Source organism: Cryptococcus depauperatus, chromosome 3 (assembly GCF_001720195.1).
Source record: "Cryptococcus depauperatus CBS 7841 chromosome 3, complete sequence".
In the NCBI taxonomy this organism is placed as follows: domain Eukaryota; kingdom Fungi; phylum Basidiomycota; class Tremellomycetes; order Tremellales; family Cryptococcaceae; genus Cryptococcus; species Cryptococcus depauperatus.
The window spans coordinates 2,375,974-2,391,587 of record NC_089470.1 but is presented as its reverse complement, the minus strand read 5'-3'; the positions used below and the strand labels follow the sequence as shown (position 1 = coordinate 2,391,587).

The window sequence follows — 15,614 nt, the reverse complement described above, 5'->3', positions numbered from 1 at the left end:
AACTGTACACTGCACAAGACCTACAGAGCAACATCCTATTCGTCATCCGAGTCTGATATCTTCCTCTTCCTCCTCCTGTTTCCAGCTTGACCGTCAATCTGACTATCGTCTTCGTCCTCGTAATCTCTTGTATTCAATAGCAAGCCTTCTCTACCATCATCTTCAAAATTCAACGACATTGTCGGTCTTTTTGCTGCTGAGGGTGAAGGTAAATGAGCATCTTGCCCATAGTCACTTTCACTATCAGGGCTGTCTTCATTTTCACTCTCCACCATCATCCTCCGAATCTCTGCAAGCTGTGCCTTTTGTCGTTCAGCCTGCGCTACCTTCTCAGTGGCGATGACGGTGGTCGTAGACCCTTCTTCCAGTTCTGCTCGAGAACTTGGATACGCAATATCATTTTCCTCAGATGAGCTTGGCTGATCCACATTGTAAGATGACCTTTTTCTTTTCGTTTTCCGATTGAAGCCATCCACATCAGGCAACACTTGCCCTCGAGCAATAGCCTCCTCCTGCATCTCTCGTCTCAATTTTTCCTCCTTTTCAAAGAACAACCTCATCTGTTCTTCATCTTCATCATCCGAGTCCTCAATAAAAGCTGCAGACTTGAAATTCTGTGTCTCCACTGCCTTCTTTGCCCTTCCTTTGCGTCCTGTCTTGTTCTGTCTTCCTTTTCGACGGTCAGAACGTTCATGGCGAGATTGATGTCGCTTCGTGGTAGGATTAAAGCCGGCAGAGGGGTTATTAGTGTCCAGGATGGCTCCTTCTGTTTGTGAATCATAATCACTTGCCGGAGACAAAGACCTAGCCTGCCTAGGTCTTCCTCGAGGCTTTCGTCTCAATAATCTCTTTGGCTCCTCACCAACATTTGGTGGGTTATCCATGTATTGCTTCAATGACTCTATAACAGATTCGATTTCTTTTGGTAAGACATTTTGTGGGAAGAAAAAGCTGTTGAGGGCATTTTGTTGGGCAATGTTAAGTTCGGAGGGAGATAGTTCTTCGTCAAAGTCGAGAGAATTGGGTGGGTGAAGATGGGTGAATGAAAGAAGGTTCAAGAAAAGACGGAAATGAGGGTTACTCGCTATGGCTTGGCGTTGCTCCTCAGTGTCCCCTTCGAGATCTGGTTATCATTAGCTTCAGTATCTATGCGTTCGTGCTCTGGTCAAACACTGACATACCAAATTGTGTGAATTTTCTAATCGCCTCATCGCTAACAACTCCATTCTGTGGTCCATTACCTTCTTCAAATCCGCCGTCGGTCATCAGAACCACCTCCTGCCTAGCGGCGTGTACCTGCTCCAAAACTTCGACAATCCACTTGATGAGATGATTGAGACCGTCATCGCAGAGGATTGTAAATACGATACCAACTTGTTGTGACCAAGATAGGTTGTGCTTTCGAATGAATTGCAGTTCTGCTGGTCCTATCTGTAATCATGTTCAGAATCGTACGAATCATTTGTAAGCGTAAGAAATAGCATAATTTACATTTTCTTGTATTCGAACTTTTTGTCCTCCCATTCCATCATCACTATCCCCTCCATCCATACTCCTCCAGCTTGATCGCGATTTATTACTAAACACTTCAACAATTGTAAATCTGTCTACATTGACTCGTTTGAATATTTTCCGTAATACATATGTGACTAGGGTAACAAGGTCTCGTGAAGAGGGTCCATTTGGAAGGGCAGATTGCTTTTCAAGGATTCTTTGGAAAACAATCATGGCTGAGACCTGAGATAATATGTTATTAACTGATTAACGTATATTGTACACGATACTTGCTTTGAAATACAATGCTTCAGCATGAGTCTTGATGACTTGCCTGTGCATCAATCCAACAAGCCTCTTCAACTGTTCGCTATCCAGTTCCAAAAACCTTTCTAAGTAAACAAGCAGGGTATTCGCTACTGCTTCAGTCGAAAACCTCTGTCAAAGAAACATCAGCAATCGAAATTAATGCGTCCTCTATTACAGTCATAACTGTACCTTCTCAAATGACTGAAAGGTAAAAGCATGCTCCTCGTAACTAGTTCCCTCTTGCTTCTCGACCAACACTTCATCTTCTTCGTTCCCATATTCCTCTGGTATCCGCTTTCTTTCTTCTTGGTCGTCATGCGTTCGAGCGGCAACTTGTTCAGCTTTGCGTCTTTTGTGTGTATTCTTCCGTTTACGGATGAACATGAATGCTTTGGTTTTTGAATATCGTTCGAGCATACGGAGCAGCACATAGGCGAAATTGATAATAGAATCCAAGTATCTTTGTTTTTGATTAGCCTTAAGAGGAACAGACTAGCTAGAAGACGTACGCAATTGATTGGTTTTTGTATTCGCGGACGACAGAAAGAGAGGAATCAAGAATATCATAATTATAATACAGTTGGTGTTGAAGAATTTCGGCTACTTCAACTTCTTCTTCGTCTTTGGATGCGGCCATTTCGTCAATCAATAAGAGCTGAAATTTTGCATTAGTAACAGCAGCACCAATTGCTCGAGACAAAGTCACTCACAATCTGAGTAAAACAATCTATACAAGCCTGCAACTCCACCCAAGCCCTCGGCTTGTCATCCCAACATGATCTTAAGCGACCAAAGAGCCATCTGAGCGTGTCCATTTCTGCCATTTGGGCAACCGCTCCAAGAGGCAATTCCTTCGTTTTACGCTCTTGAACCGAGGTTAAATTCCGAGACCTGGCAGTTTCTTCGGCAGCTTTTTTACGAGTGAACAGAAGGTATTCAATGAAGAAATAGGACAAGTAAAATACACGAATGTTGTCAGATGGTCGAATCTTGACACGCTCCATACGAATGTCACGGAGAATAGAATCAAAAAATGTGTTAAATGCTACTTCTAAGAAGGAATGTGTAAAGGATTGCAGGATTATCATGGCTTCATGAGAGAGGTTGGCAGCAATTGTAAGATCATCCTGAGATGCGATCAGCAAGACAAACATACAAGCTAAGCCTAAGAGAAAGATATTCACCGCCTTCTTTACAGCCGTGCTTCTCTTTCTTTTGATATTATCTAATATTTTCCCCGGCTCTTGCGATATTGCCTTCCCCTCATGCAGAATGACCCGTTGTTCACCGGATCTTGCCGTGATGGTCGTACCAAAACGAGAATGTCTCGTGAAGGTTGTCTTGGCAAGGGACTTTTGTCTAAACTCGGCCTCTAATAGATTGGTTAATGACGAGATCGGCGCGAGTTGCTGATCTTGGGCCAGGTTTGACGCCTTGATTCCTTTAAAAATTAGGTAGAGAATGTCAAGGACAATCGCATTTAACGGGTTTAAGTCAGTTTTGTCGGCAGCGCTCGCCAATGTGAGAAAAAGTTGCAAGTAGGTAAGTTTGTCAAGGTAAGAGATTAGTGCTGACTGAAGGTGAGTGAATTCTTCTTGTTCTCCAAGTGTCGTTCCAGAGGAAGAGGCGTCTCGTATTGCTAACAAGTTGCGAATAATATGAAGGCCTAAAGAGATGATTCTCTGGTCTTTTTCATCTCTAACCATAGAAAATCAATATCTTGGCTCAAAAATCAAATCCGAACCTACTTTCGTGATTTAGCCAAACATGGTACCATAAGGTATAAAAGACACTCGAGAGGTTTGACAGACTTTAGGAACAGAGCCTTATACTCCATCTGAGCTCGAAGCAAGGAAGCGTAATCTGTCACAACTGATCCTTCGTCTTCCATCTCCTTCAATTCTTGAGCAACGTCGATTGGCCATGTTAACGCTGCTATCAAATCACCTATAGGAACTTGTCTTAGCTTTCAGATGCTCAATAATAATGTTCCACTCACAAGCTACCAGAGCAACCTTGCGCCCCCAGTCACCACGCTCAGCGCATTCACACAAAACAGCTACTAACTCCTTCATTAAACCTGCTCTATACATGCACCTCGCCACCGTCCTCTCATCATCTTCATCATCTTTCCTCCAAAGCTTCTTCAGGTCCTTGAGAACACTCAAAATCGAATCACCGGGTCGATATACTGTCTCAAAGTTGCCTGGATTAGAGGGAGATTCAACGTCCTCATAACCACCAAGTGCGTTGACGAGGGTTTGGACAGCGGGATAGAAGATCGCGTGTCGGTTTTCTGTAGAATAGAGCACCTCTGACGGTGAGGGAGGAGCCTCGTCCATATCATAGTCCTCCATCTTGTCGACCCCTCAAATTTTTATGAAATACAGATTCAACTTTTATAAAGACGCGTCGCGCGAAACAAATAATTAAATCTCAAAGAAAATATATATAAATAGCTTCCGCTGGAACAAAGTAAGAAGTTTGTAATGTTTTTATCAAGATGATATTGCGAAAGTTGACTTTTGGGTGAAAGATTTTGTGTTTTACATAAACATATTAAAGGCGTTAACGTATCTATACTAACGGGTAGAGGGTAGAAATCTATAGGTCAGACACCTTTGAGATATTTCTAGGAATAAATGGGCTGCAAAAGTATTGGTCGTTACAGCTTGAACAATCAGTTTTGTCCTGTCTTGACACCTACTGTATTCAACACTGGTCTCAGCTCTGAGATGATGTATCCCAGTCACATTCTCTTACTGTTTTAGTTGAGAAATCAGCCAGCATTTCCATTTCCTCAACAGTTTGCAGTTAACAGCGACAGGAAGGTAGAAGTATTAATGTGGGATGGGATCATGGAGATGCGCGATACACTACAACATCATGTCACTCAAGACATTGAGCAGAGTTTGCCAAGATGAGAGACGGACTCTTTCCATTCAAATCGCACAGTCGTCCATTTCACAATTTTCACCTAACTCTTGACGATCACATACTTCAACAGCTCGCTCATTGAATTGACTTCAGCAGCATAAGCTGCTTTTGATGAGCCAAGTCTCAACAAAGGCATTGGTCAACTTCTCATCTTCCAGCCCAAAGTTTCGAAACTGATCAAAAGTCTTTGGATGAGATTGCACCACATGCTGCTTTGCTTTTCTCAAAAACCTTGAATCCAGCGCGCTCTTCGACGTCGCTAAGAAATAATTCGGTTGAGTCTTGCAGTGAGGGTTTGGTTTGATGATAATTTGTAGTAGATGTCAACAACTATTGATAGCCTTGATATTAGCCAAAGTCGGTGGAAGCTTGCTCCTCGCCATAAGATAGATTGAGTTGAACTTCTTGAGTCTCGTGTACCTTATTAGAAGCAGTATAGTCAGCAAATACTAGTTCTGTAGAGGTAGGTTGCAAGGACATGTTGAAAACATTTGAAAAATCTCAAATTTATTTCAATGCAGAAAGAAAAATCGGCGGCCATCTCCGCTGTGACCTCCACTTTTCTCGAACACTCCATGACTTTCACCTTTTTACCTGTAATTCGATTTGTTTGAATTCATTTTCTTTCTCTTACAGCCTCATTATATTGGTTTGTGGCTTCGTTCTTTAGATCAAAGATCATAATGCCCAACACTGTTTGCTACTTTGATATCACCATCGCAGGCAAGTCTGCTGGTAGAATCACTTTCGAGCTGTTTGATGATGTTGTTCCCAAGGTATGATCATTCTCTTGTCTCTATTCCTACCTATCTTTTTGGCTTATAAAAAAATTCAGACAACGGAAAACTTTAAACAACTATGCATCGGCGATAAGACCAACGCTGAGGGTGTTAAGCTGGCATATGCCGGATCCAGTTTTCATAGGTGCATCAAAGGATTCATGCTCCAAGGCGGCGATTTTACCCGTCATAACGGTACCGGCGGAGAGTCCATCTATGGCGAAAAGGTATGCATAACTCATTCAGCATTTGAGGAAATCTAATAGGCGCAGTTTGAGGATGAGGTTTTTACCTTGAAGCACGACAAACCTATGCTTCTCTCTATGGCCAATGCAGGACCCAACACCAATGGCTCCCAATTTTTTATCACGACGTAAGCATTTTTCTCGCAACTGGGGAATATTTTGGCACGTTGTTTAGTTATTTGCAACTATAGTGTGCCTACTCCTCACCTTGACGACAAACATGTCGTATTCGGTCGAGTTCTCTCTAACCGTTCTCTTGTCCGCCATATCGAAAACATACCTACTCAGTCCGACAAGCCCATCGAGCCTGTTGTTATTGCTTCTGCTGGTGTCCTTTCCCCCGAAGAAATCGCGCAAGCCGAACAAGCCAAGAAGGTTGCCCAGACTAATCCTGATGGTGACATTTGGGAAGATTTCCCACAAGATGAAGAAGGCATTGATTCTGAAAAGCCGCAAGAGGCATTGGATGTTGCCCAAAAGCTGAAAGATTTAGGTACTAAGGAATTCAAAGCAGAGCAATATGCTGTAGCATTGGACAAGTACCAAAAAGCACTGCGATATCTTGATGTTCACCCCGTCTTGCCAGATGATTCACCTTCAGATCTTATAGAAGCTTTCCGTTCTACTCGCTTCCCTCTTCTCACCAACGCTGCCTTGGCAGCCTTGAAACTACCGGCTAGCACTTCCAATGCTTCTCTCATCGTTTCGCTCACCACCCGTGCCCTTTCGTTACCAGATATAGTCCCTGCCGACAAAGCTAAGGCGCTGTACAGGCGCGCTCAAGGGCATATCGTTAAGAAGGACGATGAGTCTGCTGAAAAGGACTTGAAAGAGGCTGACAGCTTAGTCAAAGGCGATGCGGGCGTGCTCAAGTTATTGAGAGAAGTAGAGCAGCGAAGGAAAGAGAGAAAAGACAAAGAGAGAAAGGCCTTCTCAAAGATGTTTGGTTAAGATAGAGAGTAATTAACATACATTGATGGATAGCAAAATATAGTTGTCATTAGCTTCCAATATGCATATTGTCCTGTAGGTTACGAACACCTCATTTTAAGAAAGTGTCATTAGATCGCATATGATCAAGTTGCAAACTTGAATTAGTGTTTGTCCTTCTCCGCTTCATCTCTCAAAGTTCTGGCATCAACATCAAACCCCACCAAGCTCTTCCAAGCCCTTGAGGAAAGCCTCAGGACCGAGTATCTCTGTAGCTCCATATGTCACTCTCTTTTGTCCTATGGAACCTCCTTGTTGACCCGCGTTGCCATTCGTCCTGTTGACCCAGTCTAGCAAATTTCCATACTCAACATATCCCCCACCGCCTACAACAAAGATCACACCTTCATTATATTGAGCCCTCTTGGCCCCACCTGCTCCACCAATACCTCCAGCACCACCTTGACCAGGACGACGACTGGTTCGCGGGTCAAAGTAGAGATAGTCATCTGTATCTTGTAAAGCTTGAGTAGAAGCGGAGGATGGGTCCATGAGTGCTTCAACAAGACGGGTGAGTGGCAGGTCTTTTCGGGCGGGAAGGAACGACTTGACACCAGAGATGATATTGTCAAGGTTGACAGGAATATTGCCTTCTCGTAGTCTGTCGGTGATCTACCCGCTACATTAATCAAATTGCATTAAGATTGAGTAAAAAGGAGAAGAGACGTACTCGGTTACCAAGAGCACTAAAGCCTCTTGTCCACTCTCCACCGCTCCCGCCGCTGCTTTGAGTAGTAGCCTGAGATCCACCACCGATTGCCATTGTACTCATCCTGACCACTTCTCTCACTTTTTTTACGTATTCGAGCGCTCGTATATCGGCCCCATGTGCTTTCAATAGATTTTCAAGCTCTCTCAAATCATCTTTGCTAACAGTTCCGTCCGGAGTACTAAGATAGTAAATGATAACGAGGCGAAGTTGGTCTTGAATGGTAGGGTGAGCAGCTTGGCCCGGTTCATCAGTCGCGCCGTTAAGCACATTGACGATGCTCGCTTTAGTTTGCTTGGCCGCTGATTCTTCAACCTGGAATAAATTGTCCAAACCGCGTTCTTTTATAGATGTGAGAAGGGAAGTAGCGATGTTCATGTGAGTGTCAAGGGTTTGTTTGCGAGCAGTCAATTCAGGAAGAGCAGTGATAGCTTCTTTCAAGTTGGCTGTGTTTGATGTGAAGTCGCTAAAATGAAGTGATTAGTGATAGCTGTGAACAGGTGCACTGAAAGCCTACATCTGTGAAACGTCTCCAACGTCGCTAACTCCTGTTCTTCGAGTAATTTCGGCAGCATCAACCTTGTATTTTCCCAATTCTGTGTCAATGTTTTCTGCAACTTGAGGGAAGGGACTATTCGCATTTGTAGCAAAAAAGAAATCTTGGCTGGTAATGTCGAATGATTTATTGTTAAGGCGACCATTTTCAGGTGTAGGAACAGTTACACGGTTCAAAGACATACCAAGGACGTCGTGAATAAGAGCCTGGTATGTCCATGAATGTGAGAGCATGGGAACAAGGTCGATATTGCGATCGAGGATAGCCAATACTGCAAAGGGTTAGCTGCCCTATGTAACTAATAGAGAAAAGCCTCACAAGGACGTTGAAGGCTGTCTGAAGAGTAATCTCTAGCTCCACGCGAAGACGAAGAAGCAATCTGGTCCCGAAGTTTAGAATCTAAACGTCGAGCTACCATCTCTGCGGCATTACCCCGAGGACATCTGATAATGGGTGTCATGTCTGTCCATGTCAACAAGAGGCCAAACAGAAGAAGACGAGCTCACTCATAGTAATGATCACCGAGAACAAGCCTTTGGCAATTCGTTCCACCTCCTCCTCAATGGCAAGCTCAGTAGCCCTTGGATCATTAAGAATAACATAACTATCTTTTCCTTCAGCCCACTCGTCTTTTATTTTTCCCGCGTTTTCCTTCAGTTCTCTCCGCGGCAAGAGAGAGAAAAGATTGGGCGAGGGAACAACAAAATCCAGGAACTGGTCAGTGACGGAAGTAATGAGCTGTCCAGTTTGTCCTGTGGGGTCGTTTGCTAGTATAAGGGAAGCCAGCTCTTCTAGAAGCGAGCGTGGGAGCGCAGAGGTAAAGGCAAGGTAGTAAGAAGAGTAGAGCGGTGGGTTAAGATCCTGGGCGATTCTGCGAATGTTTTGTATGTTTGGTGTCACAAAATATACAGCAGGGACGTCTGAGAGGGGTGGTCGTTGTGTATGAAGCTGCATATGAAGCGTAACGCCTTGTTCCCTCAGATCTTGTACACGTAAGCTAGTGGCAAGGATGTCTTTGCTACTCTCGTCCAGTATTAACACCTTCCATACAAGCGGTGTTGCTGAATCATTAAATGCAGTCGATGGAGAAGAGGACCGAGGAAATGGGCCAGCCGATACTGTTGTAATTGTGGCTGTGGCAGACGGAGGGTTGTTGAGGTTAAGGAGGGTCAACAAAGCGCTCGTTTGGGACTGAAGAAGAGTTGGACGCGACATTTCAAACAAGATCAAAGTATGAAATAGAAAAGGTGGAATATGAAAGATAGAGAGTTGAATAAATTGAGAATATTTTGGGCAATGAAAGCCCGATTTGAATTTGGGCCAACAAATATGTTTACGTAATAATGTACAAAACTCATTTCTAACCATGTTCATTTTGCTATATTACACTTCAACTTCTACAAAAAAAATGGATCCTTGGGCTGCAGTGGATCAAAACGAAAAGAAATATGTCTCTTCTGATGTCCCACGTAGAATGTAGGTGCTTGATTTGTAGAGCGATGCTGACAATTACAGCAAACATATCCAATTCCAGCCATTTACTCCCAAAGACATTGTAAAAATTTCTGAAGTACGAGTAGCAGTCCCGGAGCTCTATCAAAACAATGAAGATGGTTCTCGAACAGTCGCATCCCATGGACCAATAGACGCCCGTATGGGTCCCAACGAAAAGGGCAAGAAATGTGCAACTTGTGGAGAGGAAAACGCAAAATGTGTAGGCCATTATGGATACATCAAGCTGGTTCTACCTGTGTTTCACATTGGATATTTTAGGGCCACCATCAACATGCTACAGTGTGTATGCAAGACTTGTGCCCGTGTCTTGTTGCCTCAAGACCAACGAGCGCCCTTCCTGAAGCGATTTCGCCGTCCCAACCTTGAATCACTACAGCGTCAATCGGCGTCAAAAGCCGTCATCGCAATGTGCAAAAAGACAACAATTTGCCCATACTGTTCGTCTCCTAATGGTATAGTCAAGAAATCAGGTCCTCTCAAAATTTCGCATGAACCATACAGAGCAGCCAAAATGCAGAGCATGAAGGATGAGTGGATGGCTAGTTTCAAAGGTGCTGTCATGGAGAACCAGAACGTTGCTGCGTTTTTGGGCAAGGCAGTAGATGATCTAAACCCTCTGAAAGTGCTGGATCTCTTCAAGCGCGTAAACGCTGAAGATTGCGAGCTTTTGTCCTTGCATCCAGAGGTTGGAAGGCCAGAAGACTACATTTGGCAATACATTTCAGTACCACCCCCTTGTATACGACCATCTGTCGCAAGTGAGGCAGGAAATAATGAGGATGATTTGACAGCGAAATTGGCTGAGATTGCTACCTACAATAATACTCTCGCTTTGATGATGGACCTTGGCCGTGGCATTGAGATGATCACTGTAAGACTCTTTTTATTTCAAAGCTCAAAATTTACTCTATTTTTAGTCGAATTGGGAAGCTCTTTCACAAACGGTCGCTCTTTACGTGAACTCGCAGGCCCCAGGCTTACAACAACCTGGCAGTAAGCCATCACGTGGTTTTGTTCAACGCCTCAAAGGCAAACAAGGTCGTTTTCGAGGCAACCTCTCTGGTAAACGAGTTGACTTTTCAGGCCGTACAGTCATTGGTCCTGATCCCAATTTGCGTATTGATGAAGTCGCTGTTCCGGAAAAGGTGGCAGTCAAGCTGAGTTATCCAGAACGTGTCACAGACTACAATATGCAAAAGATGAGAGATGCCATTATAAATGGGAGCAGGATGCATCCCGGCGCAAACGTTTTGGAGCGCAAGCTAGAAAATGGGGGAGTTATGAGGATTGCTCTACATGTGATGAAGGAAAAGGAAGCGAGAATGCGTTGGGCAAGAGATTTGATGGTTGGAGATATCGTTCATCGACATGTTCGTGATGGCGAGTGAGTAACTCTCGCGTCAATAGAAAGCAATCGACTAAAGCTCGGTAAGTATTGTACTATTTAATCGCCAACCCTCACTACATAAACTCTCCATTATGTGCCATCGAGTACGAGTCAGACCTTGGAGGACGTTCAGGTTGAACGAGTGTGTATGTAACCCGTACAATGCTGACTTCGATGGTGACGAAATGAATTTGCGCAAGTATCTTCCTTTCCGTCTGTGCCTAATCGCTAATTCCTTTTAGACGTCCCGCAAACTGAAGAAGCCCGAACAGAAGCGTTAGAACTTATGTCTGTCAAGAAAAACCTTGTAACGCCTCGGAATGGTGAACCTATCATTGCTGCTATCCAGGATTTTATCACTGCATCTTACCTCTTATCCAGACGAGATCGCTTCTATGACAGACAGCAGTTCACCCAAATTGCTTCTTACCTTGGCGATGGGATACTTGAAGTTGAGATGCCCCCACCAGTTATCTGGAAGCCTGTACGATTGTGGACCGGCAAACAAATATTCAATCTGTTAATGAAGCCAAATAGAAAAAGCAAAGTACTAGTCAACCTTGAAGCGAAATGTAGAACACTCGTCGACCCTGCCAAAGAAGACCGCTTTCCATCAGATATGTCTCCCAATGATGGATATCTTGTCATTCAAAATTCTGAAATTATGTGTGGCGTTTTTGATAAAAATACTGTAGGAGATGGAAAGAAAAATTCAGTATTTGGTGTTATTCTACGAGACTATGGACCCGAAGAAGCGGCACTCGCCATGAACCGACTGGCCAAACTTGCTGCACGTTGGCTGGCTAACATCGGATTTTCACTTGGTATTAGCGATGTCATTCCTGGTCCAATCCTGTTCACTCAAAAAGACGCGAGAGTTGAGAAAGCATATCAAGATTGTGATGAGTTTATCGAATTGGCAAAGAGAGGAAAACTTGAGAATGCTCCAGGATGTGACCAAGAAGCGACGCTGGAGCAGAAGATATCCAAGACACTGAGTGATGTCCGAGAAGCGGTCGGAAAAATTTGTATGCAAGAACTGAGTAGGCATAATGCACCCTTAATCATGGCTACTTGTGGTTCCAAGGGTCAGTCTTTTTCTCTTCCGCATTGGATTAGGCTGACAGAGAAGTTGGGTCAAAGGTTCCGTCATCAATGTCGCGCAAATGGTTGCTTGTGTCGGTCAGCAAATTATCGCAGGTTCGCGTGTTCCAAATGGGTTTCAGGATCGCTCTCTTCCCCATTTCCGCAAAAAATCCAAAAACCCTCCTTCTAAAGGTTTCGTCAGGAATTCCTTCTTCTCAGGCCTAACCCCTCCTGAATTTCTGTTTCATGCCATATCAGGTCGTGAAGGTCTTGTCGATACAGCTGTCAAAACTGCTGAAACAGGTTATATGGCGCGCCGATTGATGAAGGCATTGGAAGATTTGTGTACGGGCTATGATTTGAGTGTGAGAAATAGTGTCGGTGGGATCGTGCAGTTTCAGTATGGCGATGACATGCTAGACCCGGCATGTTTAGAAGGCGACGCAACGCCCGTAGAATATGTCAGAAGTTGGGCCCATGCATGTGTAAGTATCTTGCTACTTCTCAAGGTGAACAGAAAAGTAATGAAGAGCTGTAGAGGACGGTTGGTGCTGGAGGTAGAGCTTTGTATCCGTATGAAGTTCGTCGAATAACGGCTAGAATTTACCCCGAATCGCTTGTTTCTCCTACAATCCCTCAGTCCCCACCTAAGAAATCTAGACTCCACGCCTCAGAACCCAACTCGTCTCCTTCCTCTCCTATACCAGAGCTACCAAAAGAGTGGGAAGGATGTCATATCAAGTTTAGGGAAATCACGTATCAATTTGTGATGGACAGAATTGTTAAGACCATGGTGAATCAAAGATTGGCACGAGGACTACCAGATGCGGACAATGAAGAGATGGCAGAAGAGTATGAAGCTTTGTTGAATTCCGATGATCGTGTGTATCTAGAGGTTTATTTTCTAATGGACTGGCGGGCTGATGATGTACCCAGCTGCAACTCAGCGAGTACTTGATAATGCTAACAAAGTGACAGAAGCCCAGCTTCATTCGTTCCTAGAAGACTGCCGTATTCGATATCTTCGTGCCAAGATTGAGCCTGGCTCAACCGTCGGTGCAGTCGGAGCTCAATCTATCGGCGAGCCAGGCACTCAGATGACGCTGAAAACTTTCCATTTTGCCGGCGTTGCTTCAATGAACGTTACCCTAGGTGTACCGCGTATAAAGGAAATCATCAATGCTGCCAAGGTCATCAGTACGCCAATTATTACAGCAGAGATGGTTATTCCAGAAAGCGAGACGGCGGCGAGAATTGTTAAAGGGCGAGTCGAAAAGACTGTCTTGGGTGATGTAAGTCAGAATGTCTCAATATTCAATCACGAAAGAACTTATCCGAATTGTTAGATTGCATCAATAATAGAAGAAAGCTGGACAAACGCCAATGCGTACATAGAGGTGCATGTTGATATGGACGCCGTGAGGAGGCTACAGTTGGAAATTACTTTGGAGAGTATAAAATGGTCTCTAGTCCGAGCGAACAAGCTGAAGATCCCTGAAGGCGTAAGTCAAGGATCACTAATACCGCATATTTGTCAGCTTGGCAGTGGCTGATTCTAAATACAACAGTCCATACATGTCTCCAACAAAACAAGCCGTATTCGTCTTTGGATTGATGAAGCCGATCGCGAAAAGGGTATCGGAATCTATGAACGCCTCAAGTTCCTCAAGCGCGCTATTCCTCATGTCCAGATTAAAGGGCTACCTTCTGTCGACCGAGGTGTTGTCACCAAAGATGAGAAAAACGAGAAATTTCATAGATTACTTGTGACTGGCTATGGCTTGTCAGAAGTCATGGGCACTGAGGGTGTAGATGGTCTCAAAACCAAAACCAATCATGTTATGGAAACTCAACAAGTTCTAGGTATTGAAGCCGCTCGACAGACAATTTACAACGAGATTCAGACGACCATGAAATCTCACGGAATGTCAATTGATCCGCGACATGTCATGTTACTAGGTGATGTTATGACCTATAAGGGAGAAGTTTTGGGTATTACAAGGTTTGGTGTCCAGAAAATGAAGGATTCGGTTCTGATGTTAGCGAGTTTTGAGAAGACGACGGATCACCTGGTGAGTACGCCATCTTTGTTTTTGTGCTGATTGTTGACGCCTTTTAATTTAGTTTGACGCCTCGCTCTTTTCAAAGAAAGATGAGATTCAGGGCGTATCTGAGTGTATCATTATGGGTACACCAGCTCCTGGGTGCGGTACTTCTCTCGCGTCCATTGTGACCTCTGCTCCATTATTGCCCCCTCGGAAAACATTATTATTTGAGTCAGCATTCAAGGCGGGACAAAATCGGTTAAAGCAGATAATGGCGGTAGATGCGTTTTAAGGAAAGCGGTCATAGTATTGAGTTCTTTTTTTGGGTTTCTAAATACAGTCAGAACTGTTTGCCATATTTTTATATACTAGTATATGCGCTTACACATCAGTAATTTCCCTAATAAAGTAAGAACGATCATGATGTATTGCATGCATACAGTCTCAAATGATCAACTATCTTCTATTAACCTGTCACAAGTGTCTAATCTTGTTACATCAATCTCTGCAGTTTACCACCCTACAGACTTTGGAGCTCTGGACACTATTCGTATGCAGGGCCCGTCTTCGGTAAACGTTCGTCAATAGACAACTTGACCTTGTCATACACGACATCAATCGCTGGCGAAGAATCAACCTCCACAACCTTATTGCGTTCACGATAATAATTGACCACGACCATAGACGTCTCGACAAATGTTCCTATATTTTATCAGTCACAACTCACAAGGTGTGGCATAGTAAATAATACGTACGGAACCTCTTAACAATGCTTTCCTTGTTGTCGTCGTCCCTCCCACTAGTCTTGCTCCTCTCCAATAACCTCTCCAACAAGATTTCCTCAGAAGTAGCAAGAAAGAGCACAAAGCTAGACTTGCAGACAGATTCATCAAACTTGATAGCCTGGTCTATCTTACGGGGGAATCCGTCGATGAGGAATCGACCGTGGCCATTGGACCATCCGGGGGTAGAGGGGGGGGAAGATAGTGTCTCTGACATGGCATTTTCAAGAAGCTTTGGACAGGAATCAACACCCTAGATCTCCTCACCTGGGAACAAGACGCACCTTGATGGTGACCTCCATAGGAACAATCTTGCCCTCAGTAATGTGCTCTGTAATCATGGCACCATAAGTCGACCCAGCACGGTTTCTTTCCGCTCGAAGCAAGTCACCAGCTGGCTTGCAATTCAGTCGACTTTTTTAACTTGGTAAAGCGCCTGAACGTACCAGAAAGATGTTTGAATCCATAATCAGCGACGAGTTTTTCACATTGCGTGCCCTTGCCTATCGCCTAAATCAGCCTTATTCACCGTATTGCGCTCAACCTGTCTACTACGGTTCACGTACCAGCGCCGGGCCCTCCAAGCACAAAAATCACAGTGACTTTGTTTGAATCAAAGACTGGTACCTCTGAAAGCTCAGTCGTAGGAACAGAGGAGGCGGTGTCTTCTGGACTGACAGGCGTCGGAGGGGTCTGGAGTGCCGGCTCATGGTTGTGCTGAGACGGCTTCTTGTCGTGTTGGAGGACATTCTTGATGGACTCTGCTATTGCCATATTTGT

The 15,614-nt window shown here is 44.3% G+C and overlaps 6 protein-coding genes across 6 annotated transcripts; 2 read left to right on the top strand and 4 right to left on the bottom strand.

Moving 5' to 3' along the window:
* Positions 1-35: 35 nt before the first annotated feature.
* L203_103234 (uncharacterized protein) lies at positions 36-4,160 on the bottom strand (the record flags this gene model as incomplete). The annotated part of the gene is made up of 10 exons (XM_066212638.1): positions 36-1,123; positions 1,182-1,431; positions 1,492-1,737; positions 1,789-1,932; positions 1,993-2,263; positions 2,313-2,458; positions 2,514-2,930; positions 2,988-3,501; positions 3,552-3,750; positions 3,803-4,160. The coding sequence occupies 10 exons, from the start codon at positions 4,158-4,160 to the stop codon at positions 36-38; spliced, it is 3,633 nt and encodes a 1,210-aa protein (XP_066068735.1).
* Positions 4,161-4,917: 757 nt separating this feature from the next.
* Positions 4,918-5,220, bottom strand: L203_103233 (uncharacterized protein; the record flags this gene model as incomplete). Its single annotated transcript, XM_066212637.1, has 2 exons — positions 4,918-5,070; positions 5,161-5,220. 2 exons carry the CDS (start codon positions 5,218-5,220, stop codon positions 4,918-4,920), a joined length of 213 nt encoding a protein of 70 aa, XP_066068734.1.
* A 203-nt stretch (positions 5,221-5,423) lies between these two features.
* L203_103232 (peptidyl-prolyl cis-trans isomerase D) lies at positions 5,424-6,715 on the top strand (the record flags this gene model as incomplete). Its single annotated transcript, XM_066212636.1, has 4 exons — positions 5,424-5,516; positions 5,576-5,746; positions 5,792-5,892; positions 5,956-6,715. 4 exons carry the CDS (start codon positions 5,424-5,426, stop codon positions 6,713-6,715), a joined length of 1,125 nt encoding a protein of 374 aa, XP_066068733.1.
* A 192-nt stretch (positions 6,716-6,907) lies between these two features.
* Positions 6,908-9,234, bottom strand: L203_103231 (uncharacterized protein; the record flags this gene model as incomplete). The annotated part of the gene is made up of 5 exons (XM_066212635.1): positions 6,908-7,366; positions 7,425-7,929; positions 7,981-8,290; positions 8,338-8,481; positions 8,526-9,234. The coding sequence occupies 5 exons, from the start codon at positions 9,232-9,234 to the stop codon at positions 6,908-6,910; spliced, it is 2,127 nt and encodes a 708-aa protein (XP_066068732.1).
* Positions 9,235-9,467: 233 nt separating this feature from the next.
* On the top strand, positions 9,468-14,344 carry L203_103230 (uncharacterized protein; the record flags this gene model as incomplete). Its single annotated transcript, XM_066212634.1, has 11 exons — positions 9,468-9,481; positions 9,535-10,405; positions 10,452-10,918; positions 10,968-11,116; positions 11,164-12,009; positions 12,065-12,492; positions 12,546-12,888; positions 12,944-13,299; positions 13,354-13,509; positions 13,576-14,079; positions 14,132-14,344. The coding sequence occupies 11 exons, from the start codon at positions 9,468-9,470 to the stop codon at positions 14,342-14,344; spliced, it is 4,347 nt and encodes a 1,448-aa protein (XP_066068731.1).
* Positions 14,345-14,596: 252 nt separating this feature from the next.
* L203_103229 (uncharacterized protein) lies at positions 14,597-15,608 on the bottom strand (the record flags this gene model as incomplete). Its single annotated transcript, XM_066212633.1, has 5 exons — positions 14,597-14,754; positions 14,808-15,066; positions 15,119-15,228; positions 15,281-15,337; positions 15,401-15,608. The coding sequence occupies 5 exons, from the start codon at positions 15,606-15,608 to the stop codon at positions 14,597-14,599; spliced, it is 792 nt and encodes a 263-aa protein (XP_066068730.1).
* Positions 15,609-15,614: the final 6 nt, after the last annotated feature.